At 38.2% G+C, this 24705-nt stretch overlaps 1 protein-coding gene across 1 annotated transcript in view; it reads left to right on the forward strand.

The window, feature by feature from the left end:
• Positions 1-24705, forward strand: part of GPC3 (glypican 3) — a 459086-nt gene that overhangs the window by 297398 nt on the left and 136983 nt on the right. The window contains exon 4 of the mRNA XM_081043127.1: positions 18385-18518. Coding sequence (XP_080899253.1) covers positions 18385-18518 — 134 coding nt within the window. The remainder of the gene's footprint in view (positions 1-18384; positions 18519-24705) is intronic.

Raw genomic sequence — 24705 nt, forward strand, 5'->3', positions numbered from 1 at the left:
GTTCGTTATTGATGTATAAAAATGCAACTGATTTCTGAATGTTAATTTTGTATTCAGCTTCTTTACTGTATTCATTTATCAGTTCTAATAGTTTTTTTGTGGAATCTTTGGGGTTCTCTCTATATGGTGTCCTGTCATCTGCAAATGAGTTTTACTTCTTCCCCTCCGATTTGGATGCCTTTTATTTCCTTTTCTTGTGTGATTGCTGTGGCTAGGACTTCCAATACTATTATATGTTTAATAACAGTGGTGAAAGTTGACATCCTTGTCTTGTTCCTGATCTCAAAGAGAATGCTTTTAGCTTTTCTCCATTGAGTATGTTAGCTGTAGATTTGTCTTATGTCTTTTATTATGTTGAGGTATGTCCCCTCTATTTCCACTTCACTGAGAGCCTTATCATAAATGGATGATGGATTTTGTCAAAGGCTTTTTCTGCATCTATTGATCTGATCATAGGATTTTTATCCTTCATTTTATGTGATGTACCACTTTAACTGATTTATGTGTATTGAACCAAACTTGCATTCCAGGTGTGTGACTTTTTTAATGTATCCCTGCATTCAGTTTGCTGATATTTTGTTAAGGATTTTTGTATCTATGTTCATCAGGGAGATCAGCCTATAATTTCGTTTTTTGATAATGTCTTTGGTCTTGAAATCAGGGTAATACTGGCCTCATAAAATGAGCTTTGGAGACTTCCCTCCTCTTGAAATTTTTTGTAATAGGTTGAGAAGTATAGTTGTTAATTCTTCTCTGAACATTTGGTAAAATTTACCTGTGAATCTGTCCAGTCCAGGACTTTTGTTTGTTGGGAGGTTTTGATTACTGATTGTCTAATTTCTTGGCATATAATTGTTCATAGTATTTTCTTACAATCCTTTGTATTTCTGTGGTGTCAGTTGTCACTTGTCCTATTTCATTTCTGATTTTATTTGGATTCTCTCTATTTTTTTCTTGATGAGTTTGGTGAAAGGTTTATCAATTTTACTTATCTTTTCATGTAACCAGCTGTTAGTTTCATTGATCTTTTGTATTTTTTTTAGACTCTATTTAGTTTATTTCCACTCTGATCTTTATTATTTCCTCCATTCTGCTCACTTTGGGCTTTGTTTGTTCTTTTTCTAGCTTCTTTACATGTAAGGTTAGATTGTTTATTTGAGATTTTTCTTGTTTCTTGGGCTGGCTCTATTGGTACAAATTTCCCACCTAGGACTGCTTTTGCTGTGTTCCATAGATATTGGGTTGTTGTGTTTTCATTTTCCTTTTTCTCAAGGTATCTTTGATTTCCCCCTTGACCTCCATGTTAACCCATTCATTGTTTAGTAGCATGCTATTCAGCCTCTATGTGTTTGTGTGTGTTTTTGTTTTTATTCTTGTACAGTGGTACCTCGGTTTTCAAACATAATCCATTCTGGAAGACTGTTCGAGTTCTGAAATATTCGAAAACTGAAGCACGGTTTCCCCATAGAAAGTAATGCAAAATGGATTAATCCATTCCAGACCTTTAATATCAACCCCTAAAACTGCAAATTTAGCATGAATTTTACTATCTAATGATACCATAGATCTATAAAATTTACAGCATTCATAAACCAAAATGTTCGTCAACAGAGACGTTTGAAAACCAAGGTACCACTGTAATTGATTTGTAATTTCATACCATTGCAGTCAGCGAAAATGCTTGATATGATTTCAGTCTTAGTCAATTTATTGAAAGTTGTTTTGTGGCCTAACATGTGGTCTATCCTGGAAGATGTTCCATGTGCACTTGAAAAGAATGTATATTCTGCTGCTTCTTTGTGGAAATGCTTTAAAAATATAAATTAAATCTATCTGGTCTAATGTTTTGTTTAAGGCCACTGTTTCCTTGTTGATTTTCTGTCTGGAAGATCTATCCATTATTGCCAATGGGGTGTAAATGTCCCCTACTATGACTGTATTACTGTCTATCTCTCCCTTTATGTCTGTCAATATTTGCATTATAAAATTAGATGCTCCTGTGTTGGGCGCATATATATTTACCAGGCTTATGTCAATATTGTATTGATTCCTTTATCAGTATGAAATGTTCTTCTTTATCTCTTATTACAGCCTTTGTTTTAAAGTCTGTTTTGTCTGATATAGGTATTAGTACCCCAGATTTTTTTTTGTTTCAAATTGTATGAAACATCATTTTCCATCCCTTTAGTTTCAGTCTGTGTGTGTCTTTCAATCTGAAACGGACCTCTTGTAGACAGCATATATATGGGTCTTGTTTTGTTATCCATTGAGCTCCCCTATGTCTTTTTTTTTAATTAAATTTATTGGGGTGACAATTGTTAGTAAATTTACATAGATTTCAGGTGTACAATTCTGTATTACATCGTCTATAAATCCCATTGTGTGTTCACCACCCAGAGTCAGTTCTCCTTCCATCACCATATATTTGATCCCCTTTACCCTCATCACCCGCCCCCCACCCCTATGTCTTTTGATTGGAGCTCTTAATTTATTTCCAGTGATTAATGATATGTGCATAGTTACTGCCATTTTATTATTCATATTTATGTACATTTTTTTCTTTCTTATTCTTAAATAAGTCCCTTCAATATTTCTTGTAATACTGATTTAGCTTTTTCTTGTCTGGGAAGGTCTTTATCTGTCCTTTGATTCTAATGATAGCTTTGCCGGGTACAGTAATCTTAGTTTTAGGTCCTTGCTTTTCATCACTTTGAATTTTTCCTGCCTATCCCTTCTGGCCTGCAAAGTTTCTGTTGAGAAGACAATCTTGTGGGAGTTCCGTTGTAGCTAACTAGTTGCCTTTTTTCTTGCTGCTTTTAAGATTCTCTCCTTGTCTTCAACATTTGCCACTTTAGTTATAATGTGTATCCAAAATATACAAGGAACTCATGAAACTCAACAACAAAAAAACAAACAACCCAATTGAAAAATGGACAGAGGACCTGAAGAGACATTTCTCCAAAGAGGATATGCAAATGGCAAATAGACATATGAAAAAATGCTCAACATCGTTAATCATCAGAGAAATGCAAATGAAAACCACAATGAGATATCACCTCACCCCAGTCAGAATGGCTTTCATCAACAAAACAAATAGTAACAAGTGTTGGAGAGGCTGTGGAGAAAAAGGAACTCTCATACACTGTTGGTGGGAATGCAGACTGGTGCAGCCGCTATGGAAGGCAGTGTGGAGGTTCCTCAAGAAATTAGGAGTAGAATTACCATGTGACCCAGCAATCGCTCTCCTGGGTATCTACCCCAAAAATATAAAAGCATTTCTCTATAGAGACACGTGTACTCCAATGTTCATTGCAGCTTTGTTTACGGTGGCCAAGACATGGAAACAACCAAAATGTCCTTCGATAGATGAATGGATAAAGAAGTTGTGGTACATATACACAATGGAATACTATTCGGCGTTAAGGAAAGATGATATAGGAGCATTTGTGACAACATGGATGGATCTTGAGAGTATAATGCTAAGCGAAATAAGTCAGACAGAAAAAGCAGAGAACCCTATGATTTCACTGATATGTGGTATATAAACCAAAAAGAACAAGACAAACAAATGAGAAACAAAAACTCATAGACACAGACAATAATTTAGTGGTTACCAGTGGGTAAGGGGGTGGGGAGTGGGTGATGAGGGTAAAGGGGATCAAATATATGGTGATGGAAGGAGAACTGACTCTGGGTGGTGAACACACAATGGGATTTATAGATGATGTAATACAGAATTGTACACCTGAAATCTATGTAAATTTACTAACAATTGTTACCCCAATAAATTTAATAAAAAAAAAAATTATACTGTGTCTTGGTGTGGGCCTTTTGGGTTTTATCTTGCTTGGGACTTTCTGTGCTTCCTGGACTTGTATGTCTATTTCCTTCAAGTTAGGAAAATTTTCAGTCATTATTTCTTCATATATTTTCTCAATCCCTTGCTCTTCCTCTTCTCCTTCTGGTACCCCTATGATGTGAATATTGATACACTTGATGTTGTATCAGAGGTCCCTTAAGCTGTCTTCATTTTTCTGATTCTTTTTTCGTTTTGCTGTTCTGATTGGGTGTTTTTTGCTACCTTGTCTTCCAAATCGCTGATTCGATCCTCTGCTTCATCTAATTGGCTATGGATTCCTTCTAGTGTATTCTCCATTTCAGTTATTGTATTCTTCATTTCTGACTGGCTCCTTTTTATGGTTTCTTTATCATTTTTTACGCTTATTTTCTCTTCGTTGAAGTTCTCACTAGGTTCCTTGAGCATCCTTATAATCAGTGTTTTGAACTCTGTATCTGGTAGATTGCTTGCCTCCATTTTGTTTAGTTCTTTTTCTGGAGTTTTCTCCTGTTCTTTCATTTGGGAACTACTTCTTTTTCTCCTTATTTTGGTTGCCTCTTTGTGTTTGTTTCTAGGTATTAGGTAGATCTGCTAAGTCTCCCAGTCTTGGCAGGGTGGCCTTATGTATTAGCTGTCCACTGGGGCGCAGTGGCACAGTCTTCCTGATTACCTGACCTGGATGTTTCAGGAAGTGCCCCCTTGTGTGAGTTGTGTATGCCCTTCTGTTGTAGTTGAGCCTTGATTGCTGTTGGCATGTCAGTGTTACAGGGTGTTACTGGGGCCAAGGCTGACTGCTTGCCGTGGACAGAGCCTCAGGTGGTACGCAGAGTGGAGGTGAGCACAGTGTTTACCAACTCCGCCATCTTGACCAGAATTCTGAAATGGTGTTGACCTCAGGCTGACTGGCTGTGGGGATTGGCTATGACCACAATGTATGAGCTGCTGTGCAGGGGCTGCCCCCATGGAGTATGATTCGCCCCAGTAGGCTCATGTTTCTGCCTAGATCACCCTTTGGGTGTGCCTCTTGTAGAGCTAATGGGGTTGTACTCTGTTGTGTTCTGAATCTGGCCACCAGGTCTGTTGGTTCTAAGGCCTCTTGGGACGGGCTCCCTCTGGTGCAGGCCATGGTCAGCTTCTGCTTGTGACCAGCCCAGGGCTACCTATTAGAAGCTACAAAGTTATCTGCTGTTGGTAGCTGCCTCTGCTGGGCCTGGTGGTACTTGGAAAAGGCCATACTTCCACCAGTACTGGGCCTTGGGCCTTTCAGCCCAAGGCACAGGTGACCCCGAGTCTGTTGCCACCTGCCAGCTGTCCATAAGGCTTAGCCACTGAAAGAGCCTTGGATGGTATGTAAATTGGGTGAGGTGGGGTCTCATAGGGTCACCAGGGTGGGTCAAGTAATACTCACCTAGTTAATGCAGATTCAGATTTGGCTCCAGTGCTGAGTCTGGACCCACTCAGTAAGAGGCACATGGTATACCAAGGCCAGCTGCCACCTGCCTGGGGCCTTTGGATCTTTGAGGATTTTTAAGAAAGACTGCAGTATAGGCCTAGATCAGCAGCCACCACTGAAACATCCCCAACCTGCCACAGAGAGAGGTCTGGTGCCACAGGGGCCAAGGCTGACTGCTTGCCATGGACAGAGCCTCAGGTGGTACGCAGAGTGGAGGTGAGCACAGTGTTTACCAACTCTGCCATCTTGACCAGAATTCTGAAATGCTTTTCCTTTATCTATTGATATAGTAATGTTATTTTTATTTTTTGGTCTGTTGACGTTAAGGATACATTGATTAATTTTTGAATGTATAACCAGCCTTGCATACCTGGGATAAATCCCACTTGGTGGTGGTGTATTATAATTCTTTTTGTACTTTTTAGGATTCACTTTTTTGAGTGAACAATGAATGACATTTTCTTCAGGATTTTTTTTATCTATGTCCATTAGAGACACTGGTCTGTAGTTTTCTTATAATGTCTTCGGTTTTGATGTTAGGGTAATGCTGGCCTCAACAGAAGGCATTAGGAAGTATTTCTTCTCCTTCTATCCTTTGAAAGAGACTGTAGAGAATGGGTATAATTTCTTTCTTAAATGTTTGATAGAATTCACCAATAAACCCATCTGGGCCTGGTGCTTTCTGTTTTGGAAGGATGTTATTATCAATTTAATTTCTTTAATAGTATAGGCCTATTCAGATTGTCTGTTTCTTCTTGTGTGAGTTTTGGCAGATTGTGTCTTTCAAGGAATTGGTCCATTTCTAGGTTATCAAATCTAGGTTATCATCTAGGTTTATCACCATCATCATCTAGGTTATCAAATTTGGGCATAGAATTGTTCATAGTATTCCTTTATTATTCTTTCAATTTTCATGGGATTTGTAGTAATGTCCCCTTACATTTCTGATGTTCGTAGTTTGTGTCCTCTCTCTTTTCTTCTTTTCCTGGCTACAGGCTTAATCATTTTGTTGATCTTTTCAAGGAATGAGCATTTGGTTTTGTTCATTTTGAGTATTGATTTCCTGTTTTCAATTTCATCGATTCTGCTCCAATTTGTATTATTTCTTTTCTTCTGCTCACATAAGATTTAATTTGCTCTTTTTCTAGTTTCCTAAGGTAGAAACTTAGATTATGGATTTTAGAACTTTCTACTTTTCTAATAAACACATTCAATGCTATAAATTTCCCTCTAAGCACTTTTCATTGCATCCCACAAATTTTGATAAGTTGTATTTTCATTTAGTCTTTGTCCCATGTGTTATTTAAGATGTGCTGTCTAATCTCCAAGTATTTGGGGATTTTCCAGTTATCTTTCTGTTATTGATTTTTTAGTTTCATTGTGGTCTTAGAGCAGATATTGTATGATTTCTTTTCTTTTACATTTGTAAAGGTGTGTTTATAGCCCAGAATGTGGTCTATCTTGGTGAATGTTCCATGTCTTGTCTGCTGTTGTTGGATGAAGTAGTCTATAGATGACAATTATATTCAGTTGATTGATGTTAAGTTCCACTTACTGAATTTCTGCCTGCTGGATCTCTCCATTTTTGAGAGAAAGATGTTGAAGTCTCCAATTGTGATAGTGGGTTCAACCATTTCTCCTTGTAGTTCTGTCAGTTTTTGCCTCATGTGGGTTGATGCTCTCTTGTTAGGCATGTACACATTAAGAATTGTTATCTATTCTTGGAGGATTAACCCCTTTATCATCATGTAATGCCCTTCTTTATCCCTGATAACTTTCCTTACTTTGGAGTCTGTTCTGTCTGAAATTAATATAGCTAATCTTGCTATCTTTGGGTTAATGTTAGTATGGTATATTTTCTCCATCCATTCACTTTTGGTCTCTATGTTTCTTTACATGTAAAGTGGGTTTCTTGTAGGCAACATGTAGTTAGGTCATTTTGTTTTGATCCACTCTTTTAATTGATACATTTAGACCATTGTCAATCAAAGTTATTATTTATATAGTTGGATTAATATCTACCATATTAGTTACTGTGTTTTCTATTTGTTGCTTTTATTCTTGTTCCTATTTTTGTCTTCTATTTTCTACTTTTTGTGGTTTTAATTTAGCTTTTTATATGATTCTACTTTCTCTCCTTTCTTAGCATATCAGTTATAGTTCTTTTTTAAATTTTTTTTAGTTATTGCCCTAAAGTTTGCAATATACATTTACAACTAATCCAAGTCTACTTTCGAAAAACGCTATACCACATCACTGGTAGTGTGAGTACCTTATAATAACTAAATAATCTCATTTCCTTCCTCCCATCCCTTGTATCATTGCTATCATTCATTTCACTTACATATATTTGTATATAATGATATATGAATAAGATATACATAAGCATACATAATCAAACATAATATTGCTGTTAGTATTTTGAACAGACTTATCTGTTAGATCAATTAAAATTAAGAAAAAAAGTTTTTGTGGGTTTTTTTTACCCCCTTTTTCCACCTCCCCCCCAACTTCGATTCAAGCCATTGTTTCTCAGTCTAGTTGTGTAGGACAGAGCTCCTGGGCCCATGCTGGTATTATGAGCCTTGCGCTCCCCCCGGCTGAGGCAGTCCATCACTGGTCTTCAGTAGGCCACTTACAGCAGCTCATGGTAGCTCTCACTGGTTACCCGCTGCTAAGGATGGCTGCCAGCCACTCACACTGGCCACCGGCTGCTCATGGCAGCACATGGTAGCCCACGGCAGCACACAGTAGCTCACGCTGGCTGCCTGCCACTCACGCTGGCTGCTGGTTGTTCATGATAGCACACGGCAGCACACAGCAGCCCACGGCAGCTCACACCAACCTCCTGTTGCTCCAGGCAGCCCAGCTCCAGGGAGAGCTGTTCACAATCTTAGCTGTAGAGGGCACAGCTCACTGGCCCATGTGGGAATTGAACCAGCGACCTTGGTGTTAGGAGCACGGTACTCCAACTACCTGAGTCACCGGGCCCACCCCAAAGTTTTTGTTTTTATTTTACATTGATTACTTATTTGATGCTCTTTCTTTCTTTATGTATATCTGAGTTTCTGACCTGTGTTATTTACCATCTCTCTAAAAAACTTCTTTTAACATTCCTTGCAAGGCAAGTCAACTGACAACAAATTCCTTTTATTTTTGTTTGTCTGAAAAGTCTTTATTTCTCCTTTACTTTCAAAAGATAACTTCGCAGGGTACAGAATTTATGTTGGTGATTTTTTTCTTTCAACGCTTTAAATATTTCACTCCACTCTTCTTGCTTGAGTGTTTTCTGAAGAGAAAACAGATATACTTCTTGTCTTTGTTCCTCTGTAGGTAAGGTGCTTTTTCGCCCTCTGACTTCTTTCAGATTTTTTTCTTCATCTTTGATTTTCTATAATTTTAAGATGGTATGCCTAAGTGTAGGGTTTTTTTGTTGTTGTTTATTTGTTTGTTCACTTGTTTTGCATTTATTCTGCTTGGTGTTTTCTAAGCTTCCTGGATCTGTGGTTTGGACAATCAGCTCTAATGAGTCTTTTGGAGCAAAAATTAATATAAGACCCAGTATTATATTATATTTATTATTTATATTATTTATATTATTATTTATATTTATTATATTTATTATATTATATTATACCAGGTTTTATACTATAGTAAAGTAATACCAGGTCTTATATTAATTTTTGCTCCAAAAGTTGCATTACAGCTGATTGTCCAGCTAGGTATTATTTTCAGGGAAACACGGTATGTTTCAGTATCTTTTCCATTTCTATTCTGAAAAACTGTAACAACCCATTTTGACTTTTAAAGGACTTATAACATCTACTTTTAAATATTTTAAATTCCTTTTCCTTAAATGATAAATGATTGATTTTAAGATGACTCTACAATTTAGCTCACACTATACTATTCTAAAATGTTCTGTTACCTCAGACACAGTAAGATAGTTATTAGTGTCTATGAGGCCAACAATGATAGCTTTTGTCATATCTTTGTTTCTTACAGCTTTCATCTACTGTGTAGGTCCCTCCTTTCTATGAGTCAGAGAACTCTGATAAAAGTCAGTTTCATACCTTTTTAGCATTTTCAGACCTAGATATTGCAGCTATGGGTTGAGCAAGTGAGTCTTATAATCTCCCTTTTTGAAGCCAACCGTCCATCCGTAAACATCAAAAAGATATGTTATAAATTGTTTTTATTGTATTGTATAATAAAATATAAAATCTATAATAATTAAAGCTATAATTTTAAAACTTAGATTTTTCAAAAATATGTTTAAATATTGTTGCAAATAAGACTACAACGTGCATTTACTTCTTATGTTTTCACATAGACACAAAACTTCTAAATTTAAAAATGACAATTAAATTATAATGAAGTCATAAAGATTATAGTAGGCATAGCTTAAGTAGCCAGTAAGAGCACTAAGTACTGAGAAAAATTTAACCTCTGAAAAATGTTTGTATTTGTACCCTAAACCTGCTAGCTTAGAAAATTCTAGAATACACAAACACATTCCAGAGCAATGATGTCATTACCCATTATGTAGCCTCTGAAAATTTTCTCTATATATTTGTGAGGGAATAAGAATGAAAGGGGCAAATAAAGTCTTAGTATTATTATGAAAATAGGTTTGACCTCTAGGACCTCCTGAGAGGGTCTTAGAGAACTGTTCTTATCGGGAATGAATCAGTGGAGGTCAAAACTGGAGCTTGGGAGACCAATTAAGAGGATGTTGGGAAGGTCTATGTGGCGTGGTTCAATTCGAGCGTGCATGAGAATCCTGTGGAGGGCTTATTAAAACAGATGGTCAGACTCCACTCCCAGGGTTTCTGATTTAGTAAGTCTAAGGTCAGGCCTTAAAATTTGCATCTGTAAGAAGTTCACAGGTGATGCATATGGCTGATCATTTTGGGGCCACACTTTGAGATGCACTACACTAGGGCCTTGCTACTCATCTCAAACCTTACCCCAGTCCTATTGTATATGAATCTACATGAATAAGATTCAGGGCTGGTTTGTATACACATTAAAGTTCAGGAAGCACTGCTCTAAGAAACAGTTAATAAACTCATAGACCTGAAGATGGAGAAAAGTGCACAAGTTTAAAAGTTCTTTATGAGAGGGAAAAAAGGACTTAGTGACTGGACACAAGGGAGTCAGGGAGAGAGAGAAATCACCAGAAATGCCTTGGTTTCTTCTGGCTTGAGCAACGGAATAGGTGGAGATTCTTTTTCACTGTTACAGGGGACATAAGCAGATGAGTACATTTGGAGGAGTAGTATTTCAATTCAGTATTGAATTTATTGACTTCATGAGGTTCTCTTTTAATGCCCACAATACTGGTCATTATGTGATTAATCAATAACACTCTGGGCTCCTGGTGCTGGGAAAGGATTGGTGTTGAATAAGAAGTGTTATGCACACATGCAGGATTCAATTTTCAGCTCAGAATCCATCTGTAGCAGATATAAATTAGTAAAACACAAGTCTCTTCTACAAAAGGATATTTAAAACCTGTCTGCCATCCCCGTAGCATTCATTCCCACAAAAACAAGGACGCAGGTTAGAGACAGGGTAACCCACAAAAATCACGTTCCACCTATCAGTAATTGGGGCCCTGAAGAATAGAAGAGGATATTCCAGGTATCTCAGAGCAAAACAGATCAGACTGTGGGCAGAGACAACGTGGGCAAACTCAATGTGGTTCCCTGCTTTCAAAAGTCTCCAGTTAAAGAATTCTTCCAAATACTGCTTAGAGCTAGCTATGTGCCTGCCAAGCTGAGCCAGGATGCTAACACACAAAGTGGTCTGCAGAACAAAGCAATCCTCACTTTCCGAATGAATGAGTCAGGTTTCTGTCTGGAGGTGAGAGACGTTACACTTCCCTCCATTATTTTATTTGATCCTCTCACTACTCTTAGGTAAGACAGTCAATGTTATTATCTGCATTTTGCAGATGAGAAAGCTAAGTTTGAAGGAAATTAAATGACCTCTAGAGTTATTAAAGTGGTAAGAGGATGAGCTGGGACTGAAATCCAAGTCTCCTGACTCCAAATTGTGTGCTCTTTTCACTGTATTATAGTGCTGTAGTTCAACTTAACAGCGGAACAATCCGCAGAGCATTAGTTCCTTTTTTTGGATTGTAATTTATTTAAAGAGTTAATGTGAAAGGAATGTTTAAACAATGGCACCTGATTTCTTAAAATAGTTGATTCATAGTACATTACAGATTCCTAGTGAACCTTCATTTTAACGGTCAAGCAATTGATGAGTCACAGCAAAAGGTCTGTGGGGAAAACAAAAACAAAAACAAAAACACTTACATTGTCACCAGATCTGTTCATTATCCTCCGTGCCCTATATTCAGATCAATCAGTAGTTAATTAATAATGATGTGCTTTCTGAAGTACAAGGTTATAAATTAATTGAATGCTCATATGCATATTTTCTGTAGGAAAAATAAGTGGAAAATGCCTGTCATGCCCATCTCATTGTAAGAAAATATATGTAATGATTACAAGCATATAATAATGGTTTGCCCAGCCAAATGTTTGTTCATTTCTGTTAATCAGTATTCATTTGAGCTACTTCCATGCAGTTTGTGGAAGCAATGCAATCAGTTGAGTAGTGCGGCAGATTTAAATCAGTAATAAAAGCCCTGGGGAAATTAACAAGACAAAACATTAACCGCAGACTAAACATTAACATATATTAACATTTTTATTATACCTGTAGAATTGTTCAATGGGCATGGTTACTACTGTTAAAAAGTTTGTTGTATATCACATAATTTCAGTGTATATTTTGTTTTAAAACTTTTAAGATTTAGTTAAATGGAATTGAACAACAATATAATAGACAATTTAACAGAATGAACTGAAGTTCATTATTCATTTTAACTGGAAACTTAAGGAATTCCCATCCCACCCCCATTCCACCACACTCCCAGCCCCAAGGTACCCTAAAACAAATACCACAGGCTGTATTCCTCCAGAGTGGACCACAGGGCAGAATTGAAATTTAAATTGTATAACCATAGATAAAGTTTAATTTTTAATTCTTCAGGGTTCTGATGAATCTATTGATGATCAAAGACTAAATCTATACCAGTTATTTAGCAGCAGTTCTCAGAAAAGCGCTCCTTGGAACCACAGTAATCAGCTGGATTCTAGCACAAAAGTTATTCTATAATTAAATATAACTGAAAAGGCCCTCCAGAGAGCCTCTTGGTGGCCACAGGTGCAGCTCTTAAGAGGAAAGGAGTTGTGCTGATCGCTGAGTACGATTCAGGAAGACCACTGCCATCTTCCCTATCAAAAGCCATCAGATTTTGGAGGGCAGTATGATGTGTCTGTCCATGGCTCTTCTTGTGCCACAGACTCACTAACGGGAACTTTTCCCTTTTTGCTTCTGTTTCTCCCCTCCCTCCACCTCCTTCTTCTACTATGCACCATGTAAGTTTACACACACACACACACACACACCTTTTATATTTCTTGAGAAAGAAAATGTAAAGCCTTTCATTGATCTGATTTTAAATCAAGAGCAAAATAAATCTGTTAGGCCTAGTTAAGAGGGGGAGAGAGTCAGAGGTACATTTTAATGCACTAGCACCCCCTTCTCATCCTCCCCATTTTCAAATCTTTTTGGTTATAACGGCCAAAATTATACCTGTTGCATTTTTGTCACCATAGAATTAACTTGGAATCTCCATTTGTGGTGGTGGGGGGAACTATAAAGAATATACTTGGTCCAGATATCAGATTAGACCTGGGTTAAATTGTAGGCGTGACAGATTTTGTAACCAATGCAAGAATCTGACTTCAGGAGCCATAGTCCTGGGACGTCCTGCAGGCAGCAAACAGAACTTACTTTGGGAGCCAGCTACCTCTTCCACAGAACTTGCCATCCAGTGCTTTAGTATGGTTTATTGGCTTTTTAATTTTTTTTATTATTTATTTATTTATTATTTTTGTTTATTGACTTTTAACTGGCAGGCTACATTTAAATCACTCTAGTAGAACCACTGCCTGAAACTTAGGTTAAAATTGGATGTCAGTTTTCTGTTTATTTGTAATAACTAGCCCTTCTTTGAAGTATGTTTCTGAATTCTGCCTAATTATTACACTTCTCCAATTATGGATGGGATGTCTGTCCACAGGACTATAGAGCTTGGCCACACCCAATACTGGGAAGCCCCTGAGTCTATCCTCTGACAGAACTCCAGCATAGGGAGAAAAATCAAAAACAAAAAGACAGGTATTGGAGTCAGACAGATCTGAGTTCAAGGCCCAGTGCTGCCATTTACTAGCACTGTGGCTCTGCTTAAGTTCCTAATCTTTGTGAGCCTCCGTTTCCTAATCTCCAAATTGGGGTTAATAATACCTGCTCTGTAAGCCTCAGAGGGTTGTTGTAGGATTTACTGGAGATAATGGAGAATGGATGTAGAAGTTACTTGTGAGGCAAGAGGCTGGAGTAAATTTTTATGTTACAAATGTGAAGTATTGGTATTCTTGAGAAGCTTACAATATACTGTAGACTCTCTCTGCTCAGCCATGCAGAGGGCAAGATCAAGTCTGAGGGTTTTGTCACCTGAGAGTTCTCAGAACCAACAGCAAACGGGGGCGGGTCTGAGAAAGAATACAGTTAGATTTTAACCAATGGAGTATCTGCATTTCTTGACATGTCAGTTATGGGGTGCATGTGTGAATTGCATCAGACCAAATGTTTTGCATGGTTTCAAAATCTTTGGTAACATATTCTACTTGTAATTTTCCACTTTTGTTCAAAGGAGTCTAGAATAAAATATGGCACTTCAAATATCGCATCCTCTTCTTTTCTATTAGACTAAAGTTACTGGTGGAGTGAAGCTGTGGGACCAGGTCAAAAAAAGTCCTGTGTGAATGAGAGGTAGAAGTGGGGCTGTAGGCCACGTTTCTTGATGTTCAGTCTACTGTGCTCTTCACTATACCTTTCTGGGCCCTAGCAGTGTATTCTCATATATGTGCAAAGCCAGTGCTTCTGGAGCCTGGTTAGAAAAGAATGGTGCTAAGGTTACTACAATGATCTGCTGGCCTGGATATGGTCAGAGACCCTGCCTTCCTATGTTTCAAGTCTTATAACACTTCATAGCATTATTGCTTTCCCTACCACAGGTTCTGGCACATGAATAAAGGCACCATAAGAAATCAGAGTTCATGGAATTTATATTTATATTCCAGGTCTATTGATAGAGATACTCACCTGCCCAATAAATTCACTTCAACTAACTAAATTTACAGGTAGCAGCTTCCTCGACTAGGTACATTGGTCAGTGAAAGAAAATTGGATTGCACCTGTTATTTAAGAGCCTGAAAATCCTGGGCAGGATACTGACTTCTAAAATGCCACTTGGGAGGTTGGCTTCTTTAGCAAGTGCAGCTGTAGAATAAGGCGCGGTCTCTAAGCATAGCCTGAGCTTTCCCAAGTATGAAGCTGAAAGGACCTCTTTCATGTGAATACTGCATCTCTTTGTAAATTATGTTTTCGTGTCTACTTCTCAAAATAAGCTCATTAATATTCACCTAACGCTCACATAGCGTGAGGGTGAAATATGTGGGGAGAAGGGCCCAAATGGGGGTCTACATTTGACAAGTGCTTTGTGTATGAGAAGAATTTGCTTCATGGTAGATTTGTGGAAGAAAATACAGCCTGTCTGATAAGATGTGGCAGATTTCAGATGAGGGAGTGGAGGTGATGGCAGGACTCCGTTGTTTGCCCCTCACCCCACACAGAACCTCGAGAAGTCGGCTTGATAATGCCACATTGGGTGGCCTGGGAAGAAAGGTCAGACTAGAGATTGTCTACATTCTCGTTTGTTCTTAACCTTCCTACTTTTGCCTCAGCTGCACCCCTTTCCAGTATGTTAGGAGGGGTTAAAAACCTTAAAGTCTCTCATTTGTTTGTCTTGTTCTTTTGTTGTTTTTGGTTTATATACCAACAAATGAGAAACAAAAACTCACAGACACAGACAATAGTTTAGCGGTTACCAGAGGGTAAGGAGAGGTGGGGGGAGGGAGATGAGGGTAAGGGGGATCAAATATATGGTGATGGAAGGAGAACTGACTGGGTGGTGAATACACAATGGGATTTATAGATGATGTAATACAGAATTGTACACCTGAAATCTATGTAATTTCACTAATAATTGTCACCCCAATAAATTTAAAACAAACAAAAACAAACCTTAAAGTCTTGCTGTGACCCAGTTAGTATTCATGGATACAAAGGGCAGACTTTCAATGGGAAGGGAGATTGCACAGCTGTGGGTTGCAAATAGAGAAGTTACTGTGAAAGATGTGTGAAAGATTATGAGTTCAGAGCCGGATTTGGACCCGGTGTCAGTCAAGAGAATGTATCCTCTGCTCCTGAATGTGCTGACTAAAACACTTTGATCCTGGTGGAATAGACTCTCATGTTAATGTATGTTCATGGGGTAATAAGTAGATATTAAGGGAACAAAAATCAAGGTTTTGGTCCATGAATGTTCCCCTGCAGTTTAACAAAGTAAACACATATATGTCTACGGGCATAATTTTATGATGCAAAAACTGCCCTAAGTTACTTATGTTGTGTTTGATCTACATTATGTGTTTTGAAAGTGATTGGAACTTTACTCCCCAGTTCAGTCAGGCAGCCCCCTAGCCTAATGCACCCTACCAGACTGCTACCACTTAGGGCAAATTCAGAGTATGCAGATTCTCCAGTTGAAATTAACATTAGCCCAAGTCAAATAGTATTACATAAGCACATCTGGAAAATTCAGTATAGGGGTGGCCGGATGGCTCAGTTGGTTAGAGCGCGAGCTCTGAACAACAGGGTTGCCAGTTCGATTCCCGCATGGGATGGTGGGCTGTGCCCCCTGCAACTAAAGATTGGATACAGCGACTGGACTTGGAGCTGAGCTGCTCCCTCCACAACTAGATTGAAGGACAATGACTTGGAGCTGATGGGCCCTGGAGAAACACACTGTTCCTCAATATTCCCCAATAAAAAAAATTCAGTATAATACATTCCAAAGCCAAATAGAATACAGTTGACCCTTGAACAATGCAGGGGTTTGGGGCACTGACACCCCCCACACACACAAACCCCCATGCAGTTGAAAATCTGTATATAACTTTTCATTCCCCCAAAACTAAAATGCTAATAGCCTACTGTGGGCTGGAAGCCTTACCAATAACATAAACAGTCGATTAACACATATTTTGTGTGGTATATATATTTTTACTGCATTCTTCCAATAAAGTAAGCTAAAGAAAACGTCACTAAGAAAATCATAAGGAAGAGAAAATACATGTGCAGTACTGTACAAAAATCCATACGTAGGCGGTGCCATGCAGTTCAAACCTGTGTTGTTCAAGGGTCAACTGTATTTTAAAGTACCTGCCACTTTTGTTTCATTCCCATTAAGATAAACTATTGAGAATAGCTAGTCTGAATATTGGACTCTAGGTGCTATCTTTCATAAATGAAGGTTATGTTATTACTGATGCTAGATTTTTTTTCTAATTCAAGGATTTATATATGGAAAACTTTCCAAAACTATACAAACCAAATGCCTTTTATGCCTTTATAAAGAGATACATAACCTAGTAAATGTTATCGGGATCATCTTGAGAAACCCAGAAGCTGGGACTGCCTCTCAGTAGAATGGCATTGCTAGACCTCATACTAAGACTTTCCTTCAATTCATTTCAATTAATTCACCTTTATGGAGTGCCTAATGGTGTACATAATCCAGTCTGAGTTCTATGGAGGTACAGAAGTAACAAAGATATAACCTCTGTCTTGACAAGGTATTTCTAATACTTTTCCTGAAGTCTACAATCTATATATTTACCTGGGCTAGGTTGGCTATTGTTTTTAAAGACTGGGAATTCTCTTTCATTTTTCCAAAATATGGAATGTATACAACTGGAAATCAAGCATTGTCTTCTAGTGAGGTGATATTGCATAAGCTTTGAAGTCAGACAACTGGGTTCAAAGTCGAACAGTGAATCCACTGCCCATTTGCTTTAGGCAAAGTCACTTAACCTCCTTGAGCCTCAATTTTCTCACCTGTAAAATTGAGGTGATAACATTTAGCAGAGTATCTGGCACAAGGGAGACATGTTAATATTTATACTTTATATAAAAGTTCATTTAGGCATCTGTCTGAAATTGAAAAATATACTAAATCTGCCAATAATTAACCATGTCATTTAGAATTGAGATGAGAAAGCTGATGCCGTTTCTTTTTATCATTGATATATGAGTGTAAAAGAGCTAAGTTTTAGAGGGAGGCATTCAATAAATATTTTTGAATGAATGAATGGATAGAGGAAGGGAGAGAGGGAAGGAGGAAAAGAGCAAGGGAGGAAAGAAGGTAGACTGTCTTGAGTGCCCGTATTCTTTAATACTCTCAGTCCTGGGCTTATTCAATGACATGTCATTCATAGCTGATGGCTATTGATTGATTGATTGGCCTGCCGTCGTCCTTCCCTCGGGTGTTTTTAGGAAAGCCATATGGGCCACTCCATTGACATTTTTCAGAATACCCTAGCTTGGATCTTATAACAAAATGCTCATAAGAATCGGGAGCATTCTGTGCATGGGAGGCTGCTCTTCTATTAACAGACTGCTCTACACATCTCTCATACACCCCCTCATATCTTCTGCACTACTTCTTCCTAAATTTTGCAGTGCCCATTCTTCATACATATAAATACCAAGTGCCATTAAAAGGTATCAGTGGCATAATTCCTATGTAGAGGGTCCTCTCAAATATGCACTCCACTATAGGAAATAAAAAGCATTTTTCATCTTAGGAAAATCTCTGAATAGGCTGCACTCAGAGTGCCCCCCTCAGCCCCCAACCCCAGTCTTCAACCTTCTTTTGCACAGATGGCTCTTTCCCTTAAAAGCGTATCACCTTCTTTGACTCCAGTAATAGCTTTGTTCTGCTCTTTAAAAAGAAATTGGGGAAGAAATGGAAGTGTGTTTCAGAATTTGTTTCCATCATATCTGTGAAAGTATCATATAATTATACTGCATTTTTTATTTTTTTCAGATTGGCAAGTTATGTGCCCATTCTCAACAACGCCAATATAGATCTGCTTATTATCCTGAAGATCTGTTTATTGACAAGAAGGTATTAAAAGTTGCTCATGTAGAACATGAAGAAACCTTATCCAGCCGAAGAAGGTGAGAGGGTTTTTTTTTGTTGGTTTTTTTTTTCTTCTCTCTATTTCAGCATACAATTAGCAATTGTGTTTTAAGGTCAAAAACCATTGGAGTGAAGCTTCTTAAGTACATGTTATTTAGTCCTTCTGAGTAGTGTTTGGTTAATTAAATTCTATCATCTGTCAGTGTTAAAGAAAAAAGATATTGTGTTATATCCAAGCCATATTTAAATGCAAATTTACCATATGTAAATATTCAGTACAGCAACACAGGGTGGAATGGACTTCTCTATTCAAGATCTTTATTGATAAAACAAAGCATTTTTTGCTTATGATCTGGTCTCACAATTTCATGGCTTGGTTTGTGACTTTTTCCATTATTAACAGTGAGTCAGGGTTGAGTTCCCCAGAGAGAAACTGGCAAGACATACTCATGTGTACACACACACACACACACACACACACACACACACACAGCACATTCTACACACACTTTTAAGTACGATAGAATTAAGGATTTCTTAAAGTAGCAGTCAAGGGACTAAATTAAAGTTTGTTTCTTATTCTCTTCATTCCTCCTACCCCATCTCGATTCCCACCTTCCCTGTTCTAGTTTCATGGTTACAAATAAGGGGTAGAAATTTGATGGGAAGCCCAACACAAATCTAGGAGAATTGCCTTCCCTAAAAGCACTGCAGATGTAGCCAACCCTGCTATTGGCTCAAGAATACCTAGGTCTGAGTTCTGTGTCCTGATAACTTTGAGGGTATTAGGAGAGATTGGCCTGTATATGGAAAATGAAGAGATGAAATAAGGAACATCTCAGATTTGGGTTAAATTATTCCATTTACTACAGGAGGTTTTGAAATGGTAATTCCTAGTCATATATGATATAGTTTCGAGTGAGAGTAAACAGTAAGGCTCCTTGAGAGGTAGTCCTCCAAAGAAGCCTATCAGGAAGGCCCATTTTCTTCTCTTTTGTTGACTTCCAAACTAATGCATTTCTAGTTTCCCTGAAGCAGCAGTTTTAAAGTGTGATTCAAAAACCCAGGATGTCCCAGAGACCCTTTCAGGAAGTCTGTGAGATCCTCCTTTTGCTACCTACATACCTGTGTGAAACTGGCTTTTGTTTATATACTTCAACCAAAAAACATATTGCAACAGATTAAATGCAGAAGCCATTGGGAGAATTTAGCTGTCTCCTATTAAGCCAGGCAGTAAAGATATTTTGCAAAAATGCAAAAACATACCAGTTTTCTCACTTTTTTCATAAAAACATTATTTATGTTAATATATGATGGTTCATTATTGTTAGTTTTAAATTAATAATAAAATTTTTTCAAGTTTTAATTTCTAAAGCAGTAAATATCAATAGACATATATCACATAAACAGAAGCTTTTTGGGATCCTCAACAATTTTTAAGAGTGTTAAGGGGTTGTATTAGTTATCTAGTGCTGTATAACAAATTATCCCAAAACAGTAATTTAAAGGAACAAACATTTATTATCTCACAGTTTCTGTCAGGAATTTGGGAGCAGCTTAGCTGGGTGGTTCTCAGTCTCTAAAGAAATTTCAGTCAAGATGTTGCCTGGGGCTGGCAGTCATCTGAGGCTGGAGGATGCACTTCCAAGATGGCTCACTTACACATTTAGCAAGTTAGTGCTGGTTGCTGGAAAGAGGCCTCGATTCCTCACCATGTGGACCTCATGAACATCCATGTGACATGGCCCCTGGTTTCCCCAGAACAAGTGATCCATGGAAGAGAGCAAGGAGAAAGCTGTGATGTCTTTTATGACCTAGTCTCGGAAGTGACATACTTTCAATTCTGACATGTTCAATTTGTGAGAAGCGAGTCACAAATTCTAGTCCACATTCTAGGGGGAGGGAAACTAAGTTCTACCTCTTGAAGGATGGAGTATCAGATAATTTGTGGACATATTTAAAAACCACTACAAGGTCCTGGCACCAAGACATTTGAGAACCATTTCCTTATGGCATGTTCTTTGGGAAGTTTTTGTCTTTCTGGGAAAACAAAATTAGGCTATTTCTCTAGGCTCTCTTTAGCCCTTAACTGTCCTTTGTCCATTGTTCACCATTGCTTTCACTCTTTGCCCAAACCACCTGAGGAATTAACCTGTCACTGATCTTTAACTGGTAGAAAACCCTTGCTTATTGGACTGAAGTGAATAATATATATATAATATCATATATTAATCATTTATAAATAATACAAAAATAAATTATCAATTATAAGTGTAATATACTTATAAATATATCTATATAATATATATTGCTTTGTTCAACTCAGCAGAAATTTAGGAAACACCTATCATGTGCCAGAATATATAGTGGGCACTGAAAATCAAGACACAATCTCTGCTCTCCAAATCAGTCTAATGCGGAAATGACTTAAACACAAATAATTCCACAACAGTTTTGTAAGTGCAAAAAAAATGTTCAGATTTGATAGAAGGAGCCTACTAGGAAAGAGAGAACCTCTCTGCCTACAGAGTGATAGTGAAGGCTTCATGGAGGAGGTAGTTTCTGAATTTGTAACAGAATCACATGCAGAGCTTTTACAAAGTAAATACCAACCCAGTCCCATTTTGTGATTACCCTGGCAACCTGACCACATTTGTGAGTAAGTAGGAGGTTCATCAAAGCCCTGCTGCCCTGGCTTTTGACTTGGGCCCAATGGAGGAACCAAGGAGGACTCTGTGTGTGTTGATACCTCCAGGGAAAGAAGAAATTGATAAATGGGTTATTGGCTGGGCACCCAGGTTTGGCACTTTGTTTAGATTAATTTTTTTGAACTTGTTGCTAACACCCAAAGAAAAGAAAGGATAGTAAGAAAAATTCCAAAACCTATAGATTTGAGTAAGTGATAGTCAGGCAGGGCTCCTTTGGATGTTGGGAGCATGAACCTGCCCCATGATGTTTCTCATCTTTTTTTGAGAAATGAATCATTAGAGTCTGAGGTGGAGCCATTCTTTCTGAATTCTCTGGCAGAAAAAGAAAACAAAACAGCAGGAGATTATCTGATTTAACTCCCTCAGATAGGCATTGTAAACCCTCTTAGGGAGAGGAGAGAATTGGGGATTAAGATTATCTCTTGTTAAATGCACTGTCCACTGCAATCTGATGTTATTAGGAGGCCTTGTTTTGGCAGAGTGTTAGTACCTCTGTAAATTTCTCAATATGTTCTGCACAGCATTTCACACTGTCTAGAAAAATGTATATGTTTCCAGCACCCCTCACATCCATGCCCAAGCTCCATCCTCTGTGGTTACAAATATGATAATTGGAAAGGAACCTTATTGTAGCATTCAGTCTTTGGAGGTTGTGAGCAAGCTGTCTGAATCTGATTATAAGTTGAAAACCCCGTTGCCTTATTAAAATAACACACACAAAGAAATGCAGGACTCCTTTGGTAGCATTCAGAAGTCAATCTGTTTGTTTTGTCTGCCCCCAACTGGGTAGTTTGCAACACACAACTAATCTTAGAAATAGCTTAGTTCAATTTAAACGTGATCTGATACTCAACTAGTGGCCTATGTTTGGGACTCAGTGTCCTATAAATATTGAAAATATCTGTCATCAGATTTAAAACAGTGAGGGTAGGACAAGATGCACAAGTAGTACAATCAGAATAGAAGAAACGAGATTGTCATAGTCCTTTTCAGGTCTATTATTTACAGCACATCTCAGATGTCAGCCTTTCCCCTCCTTTGCCCTCTTGAACATATCTTTCACCACTTACGATACTGTTTACTGTGTCATTTGCGTATCCCCCATAAAGTTTGGTAGACTATATGAATAGCTTTCCCTTTTCCATACCTAAAATCTGTAGTTGAATAGTCCATCCTGCATATATATATACCAAGCTTCTGGCTCAACTGCTAACCTGTGAGAAAGTCAGAGTCTCTCTACCCTTGTGAAATTACATCTATGTATTCCATCTTTCCCCTTCCCCTCTGACTTGGTCTGTAGGGCCAATGGATTAGGTGACACTAGTAAATGACCTAGAAAGAAAAGAACAAAAGCTGGTCTCAGCTCCCTGGTCCCAAATCAATGCTGACTCCCACTCCCTCGCAGACTGCTGCTCTGATTTGACTAGGCAGCTTTGTAAGTTCATTGGTGCCTTCCACCCTCTGAACAAAATAAAGTATGTCCTGAGTGAATCGGTGAGTTTCAGGTCTGGTAAAAGTCATTCTACCCTAAATTGGACTCCGCTGCTTTCAACATTTGTCAACACCATCTATATGCGAAGCATTGTGTAAGGATTAGGCTCTGATGAGTAGGAGGAGCTCCTAGCCTAATTAGGCAGACAGACACACAAATGCTTTTCATACTTTGGGAGTGAGTGCCAAAACAGAGCTATGTACAAAGAGGTGGTAGCATCATAGATGGGGAAGTTAGCAGCTCTCCTGTGAGAGTCAAGAAAGGCCTTTTGGAAAAGGTAATTCTTGAGCTGAGCCTTGAAGAAATAGTAGAAATTTAACAGATGGGGGAGAGAAAAGAAGGTGTTCCCAGGAAAGGAATCAGTGTAAGAAAAAATATGGGCTAGTCTCTGGAATGGTAGAAAATTATAGTTTGGGGTCAGACTGTGAAAGGTTTTCTGTAGCAGAATTAAGCATGATCCTGCATCATTCCAATTGTAATTATTTTAGTTTATGTGCTTCTCTGTGTTTTCAATTTTTTTTTAGAAAAAGAATAATGAGCTCATATCACTTTATATTAAGAAGAAAAGAACATTGGGGTGGCCGGTTAGCTCAGTTGGTTAGAGCATGGTGCTAATAAAACACCAAGGTTTCTGGTTGGATCCCTGCATGGGCCACTGTGAGCTGCGCCCTCCTTAAAAAATAAACAAATAAATAATAAAAATAAAGGCAATACTTATATTTACTGCCTAAAAAACAAGAAGAAAAGAAACTTAATGACAAAGGAGAAAAGTTAAGGATCTGCAGTAAGGGATGAAAGGCTGTTTTTACTTTCAGTAGTTTCCAATTAGTGCTGCTTTGATGCCTGCCCAAGCAAATCATTGCAGGAAAGCAAAGGGAATCCCCTCCCCCATAATCCAAGAAAGGGACTCTCCTCTTGAGGATAGTGAGAGCCCTCTAGGGAACATCATGCGTACCCAGCTGCAATATTTCAAAATGGCTCATGTATGCAAAGGGGCCCCGTCGTTTAGTTCCACATTTAACACATTGAATGAAAACCTCTATGAAGAGATTCTTTTCCTGAACAGACTGCTGTAGGCAAGTATTTGGTTTGTCCTAAGTGAAAGCCATAGGCTCCACTATTTATATGTCAAATGGTATGTTTGGCATGTATTAGAATAAAGTGGAATTGGAATCAAAGAACATTCCCTTCAATCAAATTGTTTTTCCCATCCCAGGCAACTAATTGTCCAAACTTTCTATCCCATTTTCTCTAGAGACAATTCAGTTGAACAGACTGCTTTAGTTCATAGGTGGAAATTCTTTTATGGTCTGTCATGGGCTACTAGCACAAAGAAAAGAAATCTGGACTGAGTCATATATGGATAATTAATATGTCACTTAATTTAGTTTCAGCTATCTTTCTTTAAAGAGAGAAATAGAAATATTCAACTCACCCCCTTTTAAAATTGTAATCACGGGAACAGAAAGCTTTACTTAAAACAAGATAAAAATAAAATATACTTAATTCCCATGCCAGAACAAATTTAGGAAGGAGTGACAAAGAAGAGGAGAAATGAGCGAGGCCCAGAATACTCGGTAGGAGGTAAACTACTCCTGTCACACTCTACTGCTTTCAGGCTGTGGTGTCAGAGCACATTATCACCTGTTGTCACTCTCTTTTGAAAAGCTCATTTTAGAAAGTCTGTCTTCTACCGTGTAAAATAGTATTCTGAATTTGTTTTCAAAACTCAAATTTTCTTTTGGAAACCAAGGTTTATTTTCTCACAATATTTAGAAGATTTTGCATGAAGGAATGGCCTGCACTGTAACGTAGCTCTTGGGGACTCAAAAACATTGGCCAGTGTGCTACATGTGCTAGACCCCTGCTCTTTGTTCTCCCAAAAGTGGGCACTGGGAATTACTTAGGAGCTGGCTGCAATGCAGGGTCTCAGCTCCCTCTCCCCGCACAAGAACGCAGGACATGGTGAGGCCAAAAAGGAACATGCACAGAACCACAGATAGGGGAGTCATACCACTATATTCT

The sequence above is a fragment of the Rhinolophus hipposideros genome (assembly GCF_964194185.1).
Source record: "Rhinolophus hipposideros genome assembly, chromosome: X".
In the NCBI taxonomy this organism is placed as follows: domain Eukaryota; kingdom Metazoa; phylum Chordata; class Mammalia; order Chiroptera; family Rhinolophidae; genus Rhinolophus; species Rhinolophus hipposideros.